This window comes from Maniola jurtina, chromosome 4, assembly GCF_905333055.1.
Source record: "Maniola jurtina chromosome 4, ilManJurt1.1, whole genome shotgun sequence".
Lineage (NCBI taxonomy): Eukaryota > Metazoa > Arthropoda > Insecta > Lepidoptera > Nymphalidae > Maniola > Maniola jurtina.
In genome coordinates this window covers 9,613,020-9,630,252 of record NC_060032.1, presented here as the reverse complement: position 1 = coordinate 9,630,252, position 17,233 = coordinate 9,613,020, and the positions used below count along the sequence as shown (strand labels likewise).

At 36.3% G+C, this 17,233-nt stretch overlaps 1 protein-coding gene across 10 annotated transcripts in view; it reads left to right on the top strand.

The window, feature by feature from the left end:
* LOC123864525 (guanine nucleotide-releasing factor 2) overlaps positions 1-17,233 on the top strand; it is a 56,402-nt gene that overhangs the window by 12,283 nt on the left and 26,886 nt on the right. For 2 of the 10 annotated variants that reach the window (XM_045905012.1, XM_045905009.1), the window contains exons 1-2: positions 4,831-6,492; positions 12,664-12,832. In XM_045905012.1, coding sequence (XP_045760968.1) covers positions 5,835-6,492; positions 12,664-12,832 — 827 coding nt within the window. In that variant the 5' untranslated portion in view covers positions 4,831-5,834. Of the gene's footprint in view, positions 1-4,829; positions 6,493-8,715; positions 9,021-12,663; positions 12,833-14,098; positions 14,632-17,233 lie in introns of those variants that run through there. The other 8 variants (XM_045905007.1, XM_045905006.1, XM_045905008.1 and 5 more) reach the window with 8 other exon arrangements.

Sequence of the window (17,233 nt, the reverse complement as noted above, 5' to 3'; positions counted from 1 at the left end):
ATGGGATGTTCTGTCACCGCAATGTTGAGTCAATCGTGATGAATGCGTTTCATAATTACGTAACAAGAATTTATCTAGATTTCCAAGTAAAACTTGGCGCCGCTATTACTCTGTAGAAAAAATGCTTCGTACGTGCTAAAACGCGTAATATGATCTTATAGGTATTTGAACGTTCTAGTTACAAAATGCTATGTATTCGGCAAAAATCTTATTAGCAATGCTTCTACCCCAAAAGTGGTACTAATTTTATTCATATTTCATCTCAAGAAGTCTTTTAGTGCCAATAAATCGTAAATTGAAAAGAAGTCTTTCCTTGCCATGAAGAAGATTTGATTAATCGCGATGAGTTCATATTTTTAGTGCGCGCTCAATCGCAAGTTGTCACAATATATGCAGTGTCAATAAGCTTATTATTGACACTGCATACATTGTGACAACTTCGTCGGATTTCACCTATTTTGGTTTCAAACTCGCATTAGTAGGTAGGTATTTGCAGGTTGAATAATTGAAAGATGCCCAGCTATAATGGTTGGGCGAGCTAAGTATAAGGCAACGAGTAATACAATCCCGTTAGACTAGGTATCGCGATCGGGCTAGTTTATTGGAAAGTGAGTTGGTTGGACCGTGGCCGAGCGTGCGTCTGGGTGGGCTTCCAGTAATAGGAAGAAAAAGTATCTAAGCAACCAACGCTCATTACTGCATTCAAATATTTAGCGATTTGCTCTTGACATGAAAAACAGCAATTTCCAGCATTTCATTTCAATTTGCACCGAGTGCTTCATTTATTAGAATTTTATAAGTGTATAATTCCTATGGCTGATATTTTAATTTTGAACATTGTATTCATCGGTTTAGAATTAGTACATTGCATTGGTATCATTATCAAATGTAACTTACGTTTTCCTTTGGTGATCAACAATTTTGATCACCGTTTCGAGATACTTCTGATATCGTTTTTAATTAACATCGCTGCTGCTGTAAATATAAAGGACTTTATATTTTCCTTAAATATAAGTAAAAAGATTTCTATTATTTTTACTTCCATTTCAATCTTGTAACGAAAACTTGATATAAGTTACTAACCTCTATGAGAAACTAAACTTCGAAAGAGAAGCGTACGTTATAAAAAATTAAATAACATTTTTATTACTGGGAAAATACCGTTATGTATCGGAAGTTAACTACTCTGGCAAATATACAAAAGGTAATACTTAGCCTAGAATATACTTCGTGACCAGCACTTCTTTATTTGTCTTGTCAAGCGGCGTTCTCATGGAGCGAGTCAGTCGGTCAACTTTTCGAAGTAAAATAATCGTTTACAAAATAATGACTTCAAAATACTGCAATGAGAAGGAAAAATGAATTAATTGTTATCAAATATGTTGTGTATGAAATTACAGTAGGTATAATTTCATCCACAACATATTTGATAATAATAATAATAAATTCATTTTTCCTTCTCACCTCGTACGAAGCCTTCGTATAATTATGATAGAACTTCACTTACAGGTAGGTAAGTTCGTTTAATCATTATAAATGCGAAAGTGTTTTCGTCTATCTGTCAGTTTAAAATCGATTTTGATGAAATTATGTAATTACAGAGTTAGTTTACATCTCGGGGACGGACATAGGCTACTTTTATCCCGGAAAATCAAAGAGTCAAAAATCAAAGAGTTCCCACGGGATTTCAAAAAACCTAAATCCACGCGGGCGAAGTCGCGGGCATCGGCTAGTATTTAATATTTTTAAAAAATTGGACCTGTTGACATCGTTGTACTTTTATTACTTTTTTACTTAGTTGCGTGATCGGTACTGGCACAAGCCTTGCGTGTAACCCTGGCAGCTGTCTGCTAATGGTCAAGTGACACAGATCTTTAGCACAATTCTATTTTACCTTATCTGTATAATTACAGATATAATTAATACACAAGTGTTATTAGGTACCTTATACCTACATGTTAGGCAGTGGCGGTCTTAGGGGGTGGCGAACGGGGCAATCGCCCGGGGCCTCGCTCTCGCAGGGGCCTCGCGCAACAACCCAAGCAAATTATAAAAAATATACATTTTTTTAATATATTTTTTAATTAAAACTTTTGATTCTGATCTTTAATTACTTATTAAGGTTATAAAATAACGCTAAATTAAAATAAAGTTAGTTAACTAATTCATCGCTCGGGCAATCCCCGTATTTTACTTCGTTCGTCAGTTCTTGTCACCTTAGAATTATTGTGCTTGTAGTATGAGTTACAAAATTGTTACTGGTAAGGTTTTGGGGGTTCAAACTCCCAGATAAAGAAATAGACTAATTCTCGAATTCCTTCAGGCTCAAAATGTTGAATTCGTAAAATGTTGAATTTGCAAAATGTTGAATTTCGGAGTTGCTAAATGTTAAATCCCAAAATGTTGGATTCGCAAAATGTTGAATTTGAATTCCCAAAATGTTGAATCTTAAAAGTAAGCTTTTAATTCGCATATGCTTATACGTAATTCACAAAAAAAAACTGGCCAATTGCGAGTTGGACTCGCGTACCGGCGAGGGTTCCGTACTCGGGTATTTTTTGTGACATTTTGCACGATAAATCAAATATTTCAACATTCACACAACAAATTCAACATTATAAGAATTCAACATTTTAGGAATTCAACATTTTGGACCTGAAGGCTCGAATTTACCATTCTCTTATTTAAATATATCGAAAATTTTGCGCTCACTTCGCTCGCGCTTTTATATTGTATTAGTTGATGCCTGGAACTTCGTTCCCATCGATTCGGGTTTTAAAAAACGCCGTGAAAACTCTGATTTTTCGGAATAAAGTATCTGTGCGCAAGCTATCTCTGAATAATACCAAATTTTAGCTAAGAAGATGGGCCCTGAAAAGGACTTTGGCTAATATTAATATGGTTTTTTTTTTCTAATAATACATCAAAAATTTCGCGCTCGCTTCGCTCGCGCTTTTATTGTATATTAATTGATACCCGGAACTTAATCCACATGGATTTAACTTTTTGAAAATCCCCCTTGGAACTCTTTGTCTTTCCGGGATAAAAAACATGAGAAAAGTAGAGTGAGGTGCTTTGAAACATAAAATTTTGTTATGGCTGAGCTCGTTTATATTTCTCTTTTTTATCTGTATTCAACAAAAAAATTGCGCTCGCTACATATCTTTCAATTTTATTGAATACTAGTTGACCGGCCCCAGCTTCGCACAGGGAGCCTATCTATTCCATAGACAAAATATGGGTGGTATTATGAACAGGTAGACTCCCCGTGCGAAGCCGGGGCGGGTCAACTAGTTATGACTAAGAGTCTACTTTCTACTAAGCTATTATACTGATCGCGATCGTTATGCTGTTACCCGTTGAAGAGTTCCAGCCTCTATTTCCGAAACTGTTCATCAGATCTTCACCAACCTTACATGGTACAAACCTGACAGTACTATACCTTTGTAAAAAAAAGAATTGTGAAAATCGGTTTAAATTTTACGGAGTTATTTAGTAAAATCGATAAAAAGTTTGATCCTGTATCTCGAAGAATCCTTAATTTTTTTGGAATGAAAACTACCCTATATAATTAACCCGGAGTATCAGCTTTCGGTGTACCTTTCATTTAAATCCGTTCAGTAGTTTTCGCATGATGCGCGTACAGACAGATAGACAGACAGACAAAAATTCTAAAAAAAATTGTTTGGGATCTATATCGATAATAATACTTTCTGCGATTAAAATTTTCAAAATATATTAAATGTACAGAAATCGTTCAGTTACAGTTTTATTCTAAGTATCCAAGATTACGTTCTTATAGGATTTAAAGTATTGAGTGAGCTAAAAATGTGTAAATTAAAGTATTTGAAGTATTGAGTAAGGTAAAAGTTAAAAAAACTGTGTGATACTTAAAAATTATTTCTGACTGTGCGAAACAAAACAAGATTCACGAAATCAGTTCGCGTGATCGTGAAGCCGGCAGAAAAATTGAGTCAGGTAGTTCAAAAAGGAAACGAGGTATCAAAAGAAAGCAGCTAAATCTACGTGGATCTTTCGTCTTATAATTCGTTAGATTATTGTGCTTTAATTAAAGATTTTAGTCTTAGGAAAAGCCACTTATATCAATTTTAAAATTTATCATCTCTGTATTTGTTAATTTTGTAAATCTTTTAATGTAAAATATTTTAAAACTCTATTTATTTGTATAACTTTAGCATTTCTCCTCAAACATGAAAAATACCTAAACAAACAAACAGACCTACTTTCGCATCACATACTTTTCACGAAGAACAAACTAGGGCCTCGAAAGATCTGCCGCCCGGAGCCTCGCAATGGCTAAGACCGCCTCTGATGTTAGGTACCTATACTGTACAAAATCAATATTTGGTTTGATTTAAAATTGTGTGATTTAGATGGAGCTATTTTTGTAGGCAATTTTTTTTTAAATACTAGACTTCCCTCCGACCAAGCGTACAGCTTGTGCTAGGAGTAGGTACGACAATAGTGCAACGGGTGGGGTTTGAACCGCCGACCTTTCGGAATTCAGTCCACTATGCAACCGTTGAGTTATTGAGGCTCTCTAAATATCTGTTGTTGTGGAAAATAAGTGTAGTAGTCACGTAGAAAACGTGGTCGTTGAGAGAAATAATTGCAAATATACCTTACATTACGATACCTAGGTAATAATTTATCATCGTTATCTTTAATATTGTGGAACAGTTATAATAACAGTATAAAACGTTCTGTGCAGGAAGAGTTATGTTTATTAGATAACGTGTATTAACCATAGTATATTATCGCAATTATGGCGTTTGTGAGGACAGGTGTGCGCAGACGCAGCCGAAGTTGCGGAGATGCATGGATCTAGCACTTTCACTCTCGTCGGTCCGGCATCAGCCAGGGGCCGCTGGCGCAGTGCCGCCGCGCCGTTGCCGTCGGTCGCACCGTTTTCTATCGCGTATCTCGGTAAATGATCCGCAGACCGATATCTCGTGTCAATAGTATGCTCTGCTGCCCATTTACCGCGCCTACTCGTTGCTCTGCTGAATATCGAGATCTCGTGAAAAACGTTTAGATATTTTTAGAATAAGTAATTCATAAAATCTGTGTTAGGTAGTTGAAATCATATCTCACCGTGACACCGTCTATGCTGTGGATTTTCGCAATTTTTTATATAACATGTGTTTGTTAATTGTGGACTTAAATATAAGAGCAATATCTATTGTTCGCTGCGAGCAAGTGCGGTTCGAAATCGGTATTCAAAATTTAGTGTTGTTTATAGAGAAAGCCGTGAATTCCGACGCGTAAAGATTTCCTCTCTTGTAAAGATATAAAAACAAATAGTGATACAAAAGTGTTGTGACTAAATCTAAATTCAAAACCGCGACCAAATCGAATAAATAAAAAATATTGAAAATAATTTTGAGATATTCAGTGGATTCAAATAAATTGGATATCAAAATTACAGTGTCAAGGTAAAAGCTGTAGACTGGACAGATGCCGGCATGTGATCGAGTGATGCGCACATAAAGCTCCCTGTAAATAAATAATGACCTAATTGTACCTTACGTCTTCGCTATTTCGGTTCCTGAATGACACGCGATTTGCTGGCCTGATTGTGAATGTCAAACAGTATCATGCAACAACTTGTGACGATAGTACCTACAGGATTACATCAATATTCAGAAGAGAAACTTGTCGCGAGTGCAGTGCCTACTTTCGAAGATTTCTAGAGGGCACTCCCTTTCTCTGTCGCCATCTAAACATACTAAAATGACAAGTTTCACAGTCAGTTCGAAGGAAGAACACGCACTGATAAAAATGAGGATTTCTTGAGAAATGGTCTGATCACTATGTACTACGCCGACATGCCTCATTACGATGAGAGCTTTTTTCACGATGACAATCAGAACCAGAGGAGAAATAAACGCAGCTATCGCGTTTATAAAACTGGATCCAGCCCTTTGGGTTTTTTTGACTCAAATGATGTTATACACGTAATTGAAGATAGAGGTACTTCGGTCATTAAGCGGAATATAAGAAATATCAAGCACCGTGGTAATCGATACAAGCCCGATCCAGCGACTTCATATCCTTTGACACATACTAAATATACAACACCGGATATATTGATAGATCACTGTCCCCGTATGAGTGTTTTTGACCCAAACAAGTTATATGATCTGCGAAATAATAACATAATATCCCCGTTAAGTCCCTGTAAAAGCTTTGATAACTTAACGCTAAGACAGGGCAAGAGAAATGTACCAAGGGATAAAATAAGAAATGGAATAAGTCTCCAAAATTTGGCACACGAAGAAAGTTTGAAACATTACGTTTCTCCTGAAGAAGATTATCTTGCAACTCATCAGGGGGATGTTAGAAATTCTTATTCAGTAGTGGAAGCTAGACGTAGACCTTTGCAACGTCGGTTTTCTCGAAGTACTGCGGCTCCCGGTGTCGGTGTCTATCGTAAAATCTGTGGAGACGGTGCGGCTGCAAGTTTAAATGGTATGAAAGTAATATTATTTCTGTATCAATATTGTATCTTAATCTCCATCTGCTTAAGGTTCTCTTTTAAAGTTTCTAATTTAACTTCTTCGAGCGCAATATTCGAAAGATACCGCAGAACAAATAAAAATGCATTTCCACGGAAGTGAATGTGGCATGCTTTCGTATTTCTTCCCCTTGTCGTTGAATTGCTTAGAGCTGCATGTAATGAAGTCTTTGATATTGTATAATAAAACGTAAGAGACGCGGGAACGGGCTATTGTGTATTTGTGTCTATTGTTGTGGTAATGTTAAGGCCATTGTGGAAATTACAACTATTTTGTACTATTTTGGTTGATAAAATATGCAGATTTGGATATAACTAGTTCGTACCAGACGATAAATACCTACACAAGTTGTAACATTTAATTTTGACAGAATTAACACTTTTTTAAATAACGACGTCATTCTTTACTATAAGGTGTAATTGCTGCTCAATATTATGGATCATGTGACATGCACCATTTTAATTCTATAATTGTCTCTACATTTAATTCTACCTGCTTAATAGTCTTATCGGCATTAATTTATACTTCACATGCATGTTTAGTAACTACATAGAGGATGTTTATTTTCATTAGAATCGTGACACAATATATTAAACGATTATTAACATAGATTAGAATAGTTACATCGTTGGAAATACCTAGCCTTAATTCAATGTACGCTGGTGAAGTGATTTTAAAGTTCATTGACACATTATGAAAATGTTATTGGCAACTTTTTTAAATTCTCACCTCGAGCATTTGTGTACGCCATAATATATCGATGGTGTACGCGTACGTATGTCCAGTTGCAACGTCAGAATTCGAGTATTGTGCTTATCGCTGAAGCTGCATAATAAGCAGAATATAAGGCTTGGTTTAGACTGTCAGCGAAGTTTGAACTTTTAAATGTAGCGATTTGCTATCATATTTTTTTTTTCTATCTATTATTTTTATCTATATTCACGAGTTGTGTTATAATTTTACTGAGATTTTCAGTTTTTATCACTTTCTAAAATAATTATTGAACTCTTTAGTAAAGTGTTTGTTTGATGTTCCTGTAATAAACTGCATCTACAAGTGACGTTGCCGCTTGCATTTGATTCTCAAGATTTCGTAAACCATAAATTTCTAGTCCTAGCAAGAAGGCTATTCAGTTGGACTCGTTTTGTTAGTTACTACCTGCTTAATACACTAAAACACACGACTATCAATACATAAAAATTATTGCCGGAAGGTTTTTAACATGTAGTACCATCAACGTACAATACTTGGCACGAGTTGTTTGTTGCAAAACAACAAGCTAGTTACAATTCGCTAAACCAAATAAGTAAAGCACCAGATAGGGTAAGGCATCTTGTATTTTTGTTCGCACAATAGAGTCTTACTTGAATAATTGATATCCGTACGTACTTAGTTGAAATTCCTCGGTCACGTACGAAGCGATTTGCTTTTTCGTTTTTAATCCGAACCGCTAGGATATGGAACACTCTTCCGGCATCAGTTTTCCCTTCCACTTTTAATATGGGTACCTTCAAGTCAAGAGTGAATAGACAACTTCTAGGCAAGGCTTAGGATGATGCAGCCTAAGATGGAGCTCTAGCTCCATCTTAGGCTGCATCATCTCTTGCTAGCAGGTTTGATCGCAGCCAAGCGCCTAATCTATTCATTAAAAAAATAATAAAAAAAACCGGCCAAGTACGAGTAGAACTCGCGCAGCGAGGGTTCCGTACTCGGGTATTTTTTTGACGTTTTGCACGATAAATGAAAAACTATCATGCATAAAAATAAATAAAAATCTGTTTTATAATGTACAGGTAAAGCCCTTTCATATGATTTCTCACTTAAAATAGTTATCTTACTATGAAAATTTAAACACATTGTAATTTTTTTAATGATATAACCACAAATTCACGGTTTTCGGATTTATTCCTTTACTTGTGCTATAAGACCTACCTACCTGCCAAACTTCATGATTATAGGTTAACGGGAAGTACCCTATAGGTTTTTTGACAGACACGACGGACGGACGGACAGACAGACAACAAAGTGATCCTATAAGGGTTCCGTTTTTCGTTTTGAGGTACGGTACCCTAAAAAAAAATTATATGTGGCCATTTGTTCTTCGTTCGTTCGTTCGTGGCATTCGTGGGTGCTAAACCTTAGTTTATGTTTATGATATGTATGACGCACTCGAGCCCAGGAAGCGGGCATGACCCGGCGTCCGTCCGGCGCGGCACGGTGCGGTGTCCTCAGACTTCAGAGCCTGTCTCAACTCTCAGTCGTCACGCGCTGCGGCCAGGGCGCGTCCTGCTGTCGCCTTCGTGTATATTTATAAACTCGGGCGTCATTGATAAAGCTGTGTGTTTAGTGTTTATTTCCCCCTACATACACATCTTATTACGTTTTTATAACGTTGATATGAGGACATAAGCGTATTTGGGGCTGCTTTTGGTGTGTTGAGTGAAGTTTTGTGTTCAGAACTTACAGATCTTTTCTTCACAGGTATAGCTGTTAATTTTATAATATTACTCATTTCATGTTCGTATAAGGATAATGCATTTGTGATTTTGTGTCACGATCCTTGTTTGTCAAATTTATACAAACTTGTTGAAAATAGCATTAATCAAGTGCCTTGACTTAGTTAATTACTAAATATATCACAATTCCATTGAATACTTAGTAGGCGACAATAACATATGCGTGTAAAATCAAGATTTGCTTTATATCTGTTGAGTAGTTGTTGTCTTTGTTTGTTCGTCATATTTACGTCAACGTTCTGCAGAACCTTTTGCGGAGCGTTATTGTTTAGAATTGTATTTTGATAATGTTGACATGCTATGTGCGTCAAGTTTATTATTTGTTGAGAAGTTGTAGATATCCAGCTTTTAGATTTAGATGATTTTTTGGTTTAACTTAGATCTTCCTGAACTCATAAATCCAGTCAATCTTCATCAGCTTAGAAACTTGAAAGTGTGGAATATATTACTGTTAACGATGGTTTTACTATGACATCTCTCTCTTCATTTCTAGTCTCTATCCTAAATAATTCTTATATCCAGCTAAAGGATTTGTATATTCAAGAATTCCGTATCGTATTGATAAGTGGCAAAAGTAATACGTAAATACCAAAATTTCAGGTTTGTAACTCATTTCGTCTACGAGTTTAGAGACCTGTGACACGCTGACAAACAGACAGACAGATAGCAGAGTGACATTAACCCATTATAGCCTGAATTATTTTAAGGTCTCAGAATTGAGTTTTTCATTGATATGTTGTTATTATGGACCCTATTAGTCAGATCTAATCATCAGAATTTTGGTGCAAGTCTTACTTCTGGAAATAACCATGGATGCTGCATGGCACCGCTAGGCTCCTACCGTGTCTTTTCAAATGTCTCATAAATTTCTTATGACTGATTGTTACCAAAATATTCTACCACAATTTGATAAGAATTATTAAGGTATTAACTCTTGTATAGTTCAAGGTTCAAAATTGATTAAAAGATCCAATATATTACATGAACATTTACATATACTTCCATAAAATTACATATTATTTGTAGCAAGCTTGTAGGTTGCAGGGTGCACAGAGGCCCACGATGCATTTATTGCACTGTAGTCTAGTCTGACTGACAATACTGTAACCCACACTTGCGGCATGACTTGCTGGGTACCAATAAATGATTTCTGCTGTCTTAACATATGCTGTCAGACCCAATTGCCAGTATTTTTTAGATGTTTTTGCTTGGTGTTTGAAGCTGATAGACGGCCACCACCTTGTGGCGTATTTTTGAACTGAAATAGGTATGAACAGATGTAGAGCCTAGCACTACTTCACATCTAGCATTGAGTTGCTGACCAGTGGGATTATTTATGAAACCACCCTCGTCTTTGTCAGATAGGATTATAGGGTCTGGAGCTTCAATTTATAGCAATTGAGGCTTGAGTTCATCGTCTTCTTCTAGTATAGCAAGTGCCTCATGTAATGTACAATCTCCATTGAAACAAAAAAGCCATTACATAAGGAATAACCAAAGAAAATACATAAATTAGATTTTTAGTATACATAATAAAAAGACAACATAATGACCTAGCGGTGCTGTACGGCATCCATATCTTTTAACATGCCATAATCCAAACAATAAAACAAAATACGACAGTATTATGATATGAACCAGTCAATGCGAGGTTTGGCATCAAGTGTAAATGCATAAAAGTATTACATTACTCAAAATAAAAAAAATATGATCCCCTTACTTGAATGTTGCATCCATTATTGGCAGCAATTTCACATCACTGATTTACAGGTGCTCGTGCAGGTCACAAAAAGCTTATGGGACAAAACAAAGTAAATGGAGTAATGGCTATGTCCCTCTAGCATGGCATTGACAACAAACCACTTGACTTCACCTCTTATTATAAGGACAGGGCCCGACAATTTAAACATACGAAATTGGGTGCCACATGGCACCGCTAGGCTATAATGGGTTAATAGGGTTCCGTTTTTACCCTTTGGGTACGGATCTTTAAAAAGTGGTAATATCGAAAATCTTCAATACATTCATCTTAGGCACCTATTTTGAAACAGGCCTCAGGTCACAAGTTAATTTTCCGGTTTGAGAATTATTAGCATTTATTCGGCCTTGTGGGTTGCCTTGTCTTAGTGATGTCATGCTTCTCATTCTGTAGCTTATTTTGATATGTCTACATTTGTATATGCAATCATGATGTAATTTATTATCAATTATATTTATGTTTTCACTGTGTTATAATAATTATTGTTACAAAATGTTTCACTGATTGACCAATTTATCTTACTAGAGGATGCCCGCGACTTCGTCCGCGTGGATATAGGTTTTGAAAATCCCGTGTTTGGTTTCCGGGAACAAAAGTTGTCTATGCCAATAACATGGACGCAAGCTACCTCGGTACCTTTCATACAAATCGGTTGAGCGGATGGGTCTTTAGGAATCCCTTGGGAACTCTATGATTTTTCGGGATAAAATGTAGCCTATGTTCGTCCCCGGGATATACCGTACCAAATTTCATCAGAATCGGTCAAACTGTTGGGCCGTGAAAAGGTAGGCAGACAGACAGACAGATAGAAAGACTCACTTTCGCATTTATAATATTAGTATGGACTAGCTGACGCCCGCGACTTCGTCCGCGTGGACATAGGTTTTTTTAAAACTCGTGGGAACGTTTATAATATTAGTGTGATAAAAAAAATGTATGTGTCTGATCTGTGTGTCTGTTCGTTACAGTTGGGTTTGCACATAGTTCATCCGATTGAGTCAAAACTTTGTACAGCTGCAGATATTCTTGGGACTTGCGGACGTTTCTGATTCATGGTACTATCATTAAAAAAATATGAAAAATTATCTTTTAATTTTTAATGGAGTATCCATCTAATGGTTTTAAATGCATATAACTCTAAGAAGGGATCGACCCCTGGACCCTCCATATAGAAGGCTGAATTCTTTAACCTCTAGCCGCTAAAATAAATCTTAGTAGGTATTGATACAATATTATCATGCAGCTAGTAACACCCGCGCGCTCTATGTAAATTGTCAATCAAAACAATTAGTACGAGTAGCGATAATTACTCTACAAATAGATATGACTACAAATACGATTGTTCTTGTTTTGATATGAGGAACTAAAAATGCGATCCAGAACTGTGATCGTTCTAAAATGTAAGGAAAGAAGTGATTTAATATGCGTTAAATCTACGAATAAAGATAGTAGTGAGCTATGGTAATTTAAATCAGGTTTCAAAAATACTCATAGAATTTTTTTGTAAAAATACATTTCGGAATAATTTTATTTGATGCCACGTGATTTCGAATAAATACAAATCCTGTAGAATTTTATTGAGTTAAATAAAAGTGTAGTAACAAGATAAGGTGAGGTTCGATTTTTTGTAGTGTTGCGGGTTTCTAAACACGCCAAAAAAAAGACACTATCAGTTATCGGTAGACTGACTCTACACTCTAGCCACTGAGATACGGAATAGGTCTATAGAGCCTTTACTATATTATTTGAAATGTGCTTCAAAGTAAATAGAGAAAATAGATTTATTTCAATCACAGCTGGTCATGAGACAGCCACTGCAGTCACTGTACGTCCCCATAAATGGTTGCAGAGAACGAGGTTTGCGGTGAAGCGGGGTCGGGGCACCGCGGCTCGTTGCGCGGCGCCAACAAACTAGCGCGGCGCGCGCGCTCCTTCAAGGACGACCTACTGGAGCGCATCTCTAACATGCGCTCGCCCGCGCAGCCTCCACATCCGCCGCATCTCGCCTCCAATATCAGGTCAGAATGTTATCTAGCCCGTTCGTTGACACGGTGTACACTGTGTGGTTCGAGTTAAAAAAAGTCGGCGATTATCGTTTCTAGACCACACTTTTGATGGGTCAACCCTGGTAACGGGTCGCCATTTTTTGAGGACTATGACCCGCGCCAATAGCTATTGAGTCTGTCTCTATGCGTCTACTCCTATCACAGACACTTGCGTATGAGCTTTGCGTATCTGGAGTTTTATAATATCTTTGTGATTGGTATAACTAATGCTAGTTTAGTAAGAAATCATAGATAGATTTAGATATACTACATAGGATATCAATATCATATATTTAGTATAGAAATAATAAGAATTATTAGAAATTCCCAGGTAATTTAAGTAAATGTCTACGCAGCTGTTGAAAGTTTTAGTTAATCCTGTGAAAACCAGTGATAAACTTTTTAAGCATTTAGTTTATTATTAATAATTATTATAAATAAATGATAAAATATGCAAGAAAAACGATAAATTTTCTTAGTAATATTATCCGTTGTGAATAATCCAACATGTAACTGCGTTCGTAGTCATGCCAGATGGTGATAATGAATAATGATAACTCGTGAGATAAATCAGCTGTATTATTTCTGTTTGTACACATTGTTTTGGATGTTTTTATGATGTGTAAACGTTAAAAGGTGTTCACGCTTCAAACAGCGTGGGCCAACTTGTTAAAGTAGCTTAATTACAGTGTAAAATCGCTGTAATGATTCACTTAACCATTTCATTGTTTTTGATCGTTGTTTAAATGAGTTCATTAGCTAATGAAAAATTCAAATCAAAACGACTAAGTTGATATATCATTGATAAATAGTACATTAATGAAAAATACTAGTTTTAAATGTTAAGGTTGGGTTGCACATAATCTGGTTTTATGAAGTTGTTATATTGGTTTTTGGTCACGTTAACTAGCAAGTGCCCGCAATTTCATCTTTTATTTCTATAGGCTCTCTATGTAAGTGCTGTGATCATAAGACACCTACTTCATTTATGAAGGTTAGGTACACTTATTATCAACTAGATAAAGATTTCAAAACATTTTGGTATGTACTTAATTTATTAGTAGAATTTGATATAACAGTGGAAAGTCATTATAAAGTTATTAGTTTACTTATCCTTTATGTTTGTCATCACAAAATCTTATCTTACCGAGTTGTGTACATAGCAATAAAACGTACGCGCAAACTATTGCCTCTTATCTAAATTGATAATAATGTTTCACATACATAATTCCAGTATCTCGTTGGCAGCGATTCAAGAAAGTGTCACTCATTTTAACAGTACTATCTGGACTTGTAGAATTGTAGGTCGAGCAATACGGAGGCGTGTCGTTATAATTGTGGAATTGCAGACTAATAAGGGAATTTGATAGATTCATAATTGCAACCTTTGTACGGTATTGTGGCTCGTTGTGCATTAAATGTAGCGGTTATTATGAGTCACGCACGGCTAGACTGTCGCGCGCATTAATGACATTGTCCGCTGAAATCTCATTAGTTCGGTGCGTGCAATGTTAAGTGATTACATTTTAATGTCCCCGACCGCGCTGTCAGTGGGTAAATCGTTTTATTTGCTATGCAGTGGACTGTTTATCTCGTGTGAGGCTATTTGAAAGTAGATCAGTGTGTGGATATTATGATCTAGTGTGGGCAAGTGTCGTTACGGTTCAGGTGTTTTTTGTGTGCCAAAACATGTCGAACGCGGCTCGATCGCCAGTTTTTTGGATTACCAAGCGTAGGAGTAAACTTAAACTCCTCGCTAATAATGAAAAACGGTATGCACATTACAAAGATTTTATTATTATTACAGTTTAAGCAAGGCTTTGGACTGACAAATTACTAAGTATTTAATAGTGAATGCTATCTTCATTCTGCTGGCTCGACAGTCAAGATCCAAGCCGAACTCGCATTTGGTTCGCGAAAAGTGAGATTTTTAATTTTTAGTACTTACGTACTTAAGTTCTGAACATACGAATGAAAAAACGATATATAGGTTTAGAATCACTCGTTTCGTATGCAAATTAGAAAATTTAAAAAGAAAGTTTTGCAAACTGTACCATGTCAGTGATACTCAATTGAAAGGGCTTCTTATGACTTGAAATATGATATTTTTCTTATAACTTTAAAATAAATACATAGTTAGAAAGTTATTGAAGATAAAAATTTACCCCATTTTTTTTATTCAGATAGGTACAAATTAGCCCTTGACTGCAATCTCACATGATGATGCAGTCTAAGATGGAAGCGGGCTAACGTGGAAGGAGTATGGCAGTTTTCATTAAACTCATACTCTTTTGGTTTCTACACGCCATCGTACTGGAACGCTAAATCGCTTGACAGCATGGCTTTGCCAGTAGGGTGGTAACTAGCCACGGCCGAAACCTCCCACCTGACCAGACCAGAAATTTGGTAATCATAAAGTTCCAAATCCCTGCCGGGAATCAAACCCCGGACCTCCCACTAATAAAATCACAGCGCTTACCACTGCGCTAGGGAGGCCGTCAACAATCCCGTTTTCCCCTTTTCAGCCTCAAAATTCATTCCAACGGGTACGCAAAATAAACGTAGTGCATATTCACGACAAATATGTTCAAAGAAACACAGTGTCATTAAGGCTAATGCAATTTGTGAGAATATATTATGTGTTTACTATGCGCTTAAACATTATTTGAATATGCATATTATAGTAAACTGAACCGGGACTTTGAATATCAAATAAAGCTTAGCTATGCTATTTGCGCGCGGCTCGCTTGAATATAAAGTGGCTTCTTTCGCAATACTAACATTCCGGCCAGTAGCACATTTCGGCGATATTTTTATGCAATTGCTCTGCTTAATGTTTTTAAGGTTTAACATACGAAATCTAAGTAAAATCAGGTTAATAGGTACTGTTTATTTAGTGCGGACTATAATAGGTAGTCTAGCATGATTAAACGGAAGTGTTTGTTTTGTTGGGTTGTCCTTGAATCGCACCGCAACGGATCGACGTGATTTTTTGCATGGTTGTAGTTAAAGGTCTGGAGACAACTTTTTATCCCAGAAAATTACAAAGCCTCCGCGGGATTTTTAAAAAACCTAAATACACGCGGACTAAGTCGCGAACACAAGCTAGTTAGGTAGTATACAATAAGAGATCCAATGCAGCAATATTATTATGAAAGGGCTTTTCTGAGAAACAAACATGTAGGTATTATAGCCTAATTCATGAAAAAGAAACAAAACATCCTACATTTTAAAAAATCGATATTGAAAGCGTGGCTTTAATTTAATAATACGGAACCGTTGGCGTTATAATTCGAGTCGCATTGGGCGAATATTTTTTATCGAATTGCTCAATTCCTAATTGTAAACTATACCACGGTAATGGTATCGTGACTATACCGAGTGTCGTGTCGCATACTTACTCAGTTTTAAAAGTTAACCCTTTTACGACAGCCGGCGCTCTCTTTGCTCTTTGTGAGAAATATTTTTGTGGTAGATAGTCGTTTGTGAATATTGTGACTCTAACCACGTAGCGAAGCAATAAAAAATTCAATACCTACCTTGAATTTTGTATTTGTATACCTAATGGAAACCGCGATTGCGTATTACGTCTGTGTATTATAGTTGTAATATAATATTGAAATGAGTCGGCCTCCACTATTTGCGTTCCGGCCCGAATAGATATTTTATATTTTACTAGCTCACCCCTGACCTCGTCCACGTGGATCCCGTAAAAATTCTTTGATTTTTCGATATACGAGTATCTATGCAAAAAATCTTACCGATCCGTTGCTCCGTTGAGGCGTGATTGAAGCACGAAAATCAACAAACAAACACTTTCTCATTTATATAATAATGTGTACTTGTAGTAGTGAATGTGATACACCAAAAAAATAAGTAAATAGGTTAAAATAATCTTGTGCTTAGAAAAACATGTTTGTCCGGATATTACAAAAACAATTTATCGTCTAATGTAATCACATAATGTAAATTTGACGTTTGAAAGTACATACAATTCTAGCAAAAAAAAAAATTAGTAAATATTGAGTTGTTGCGCAAGGTATAAATATTATGTCACAGTCGGCCCATTAAAATGAGATACTGTATACCGGCTGTAATCAAGAGCATTATTTGTGAAACTTTGTTATCTAGCACACACATATCCATCTCTCACATCATCTCTTTGGAGCACCGCTGTTGGTGCGGTAATGGATATGCAGCTTCGGCCCAGTTTCCAGTTTTCATCCAAGCGGGGCGGTAAGGAGATGTGTTCAGTCGAGCAATCGGATTTTTAATCTGAAAAAATTATCACATATTTTTTTTAAAATCTGTTTGGTCGACTGAACACATCTCCTTTCCGCTCTGCTTAGATGGAAACCGTGCCTTAAATAGATA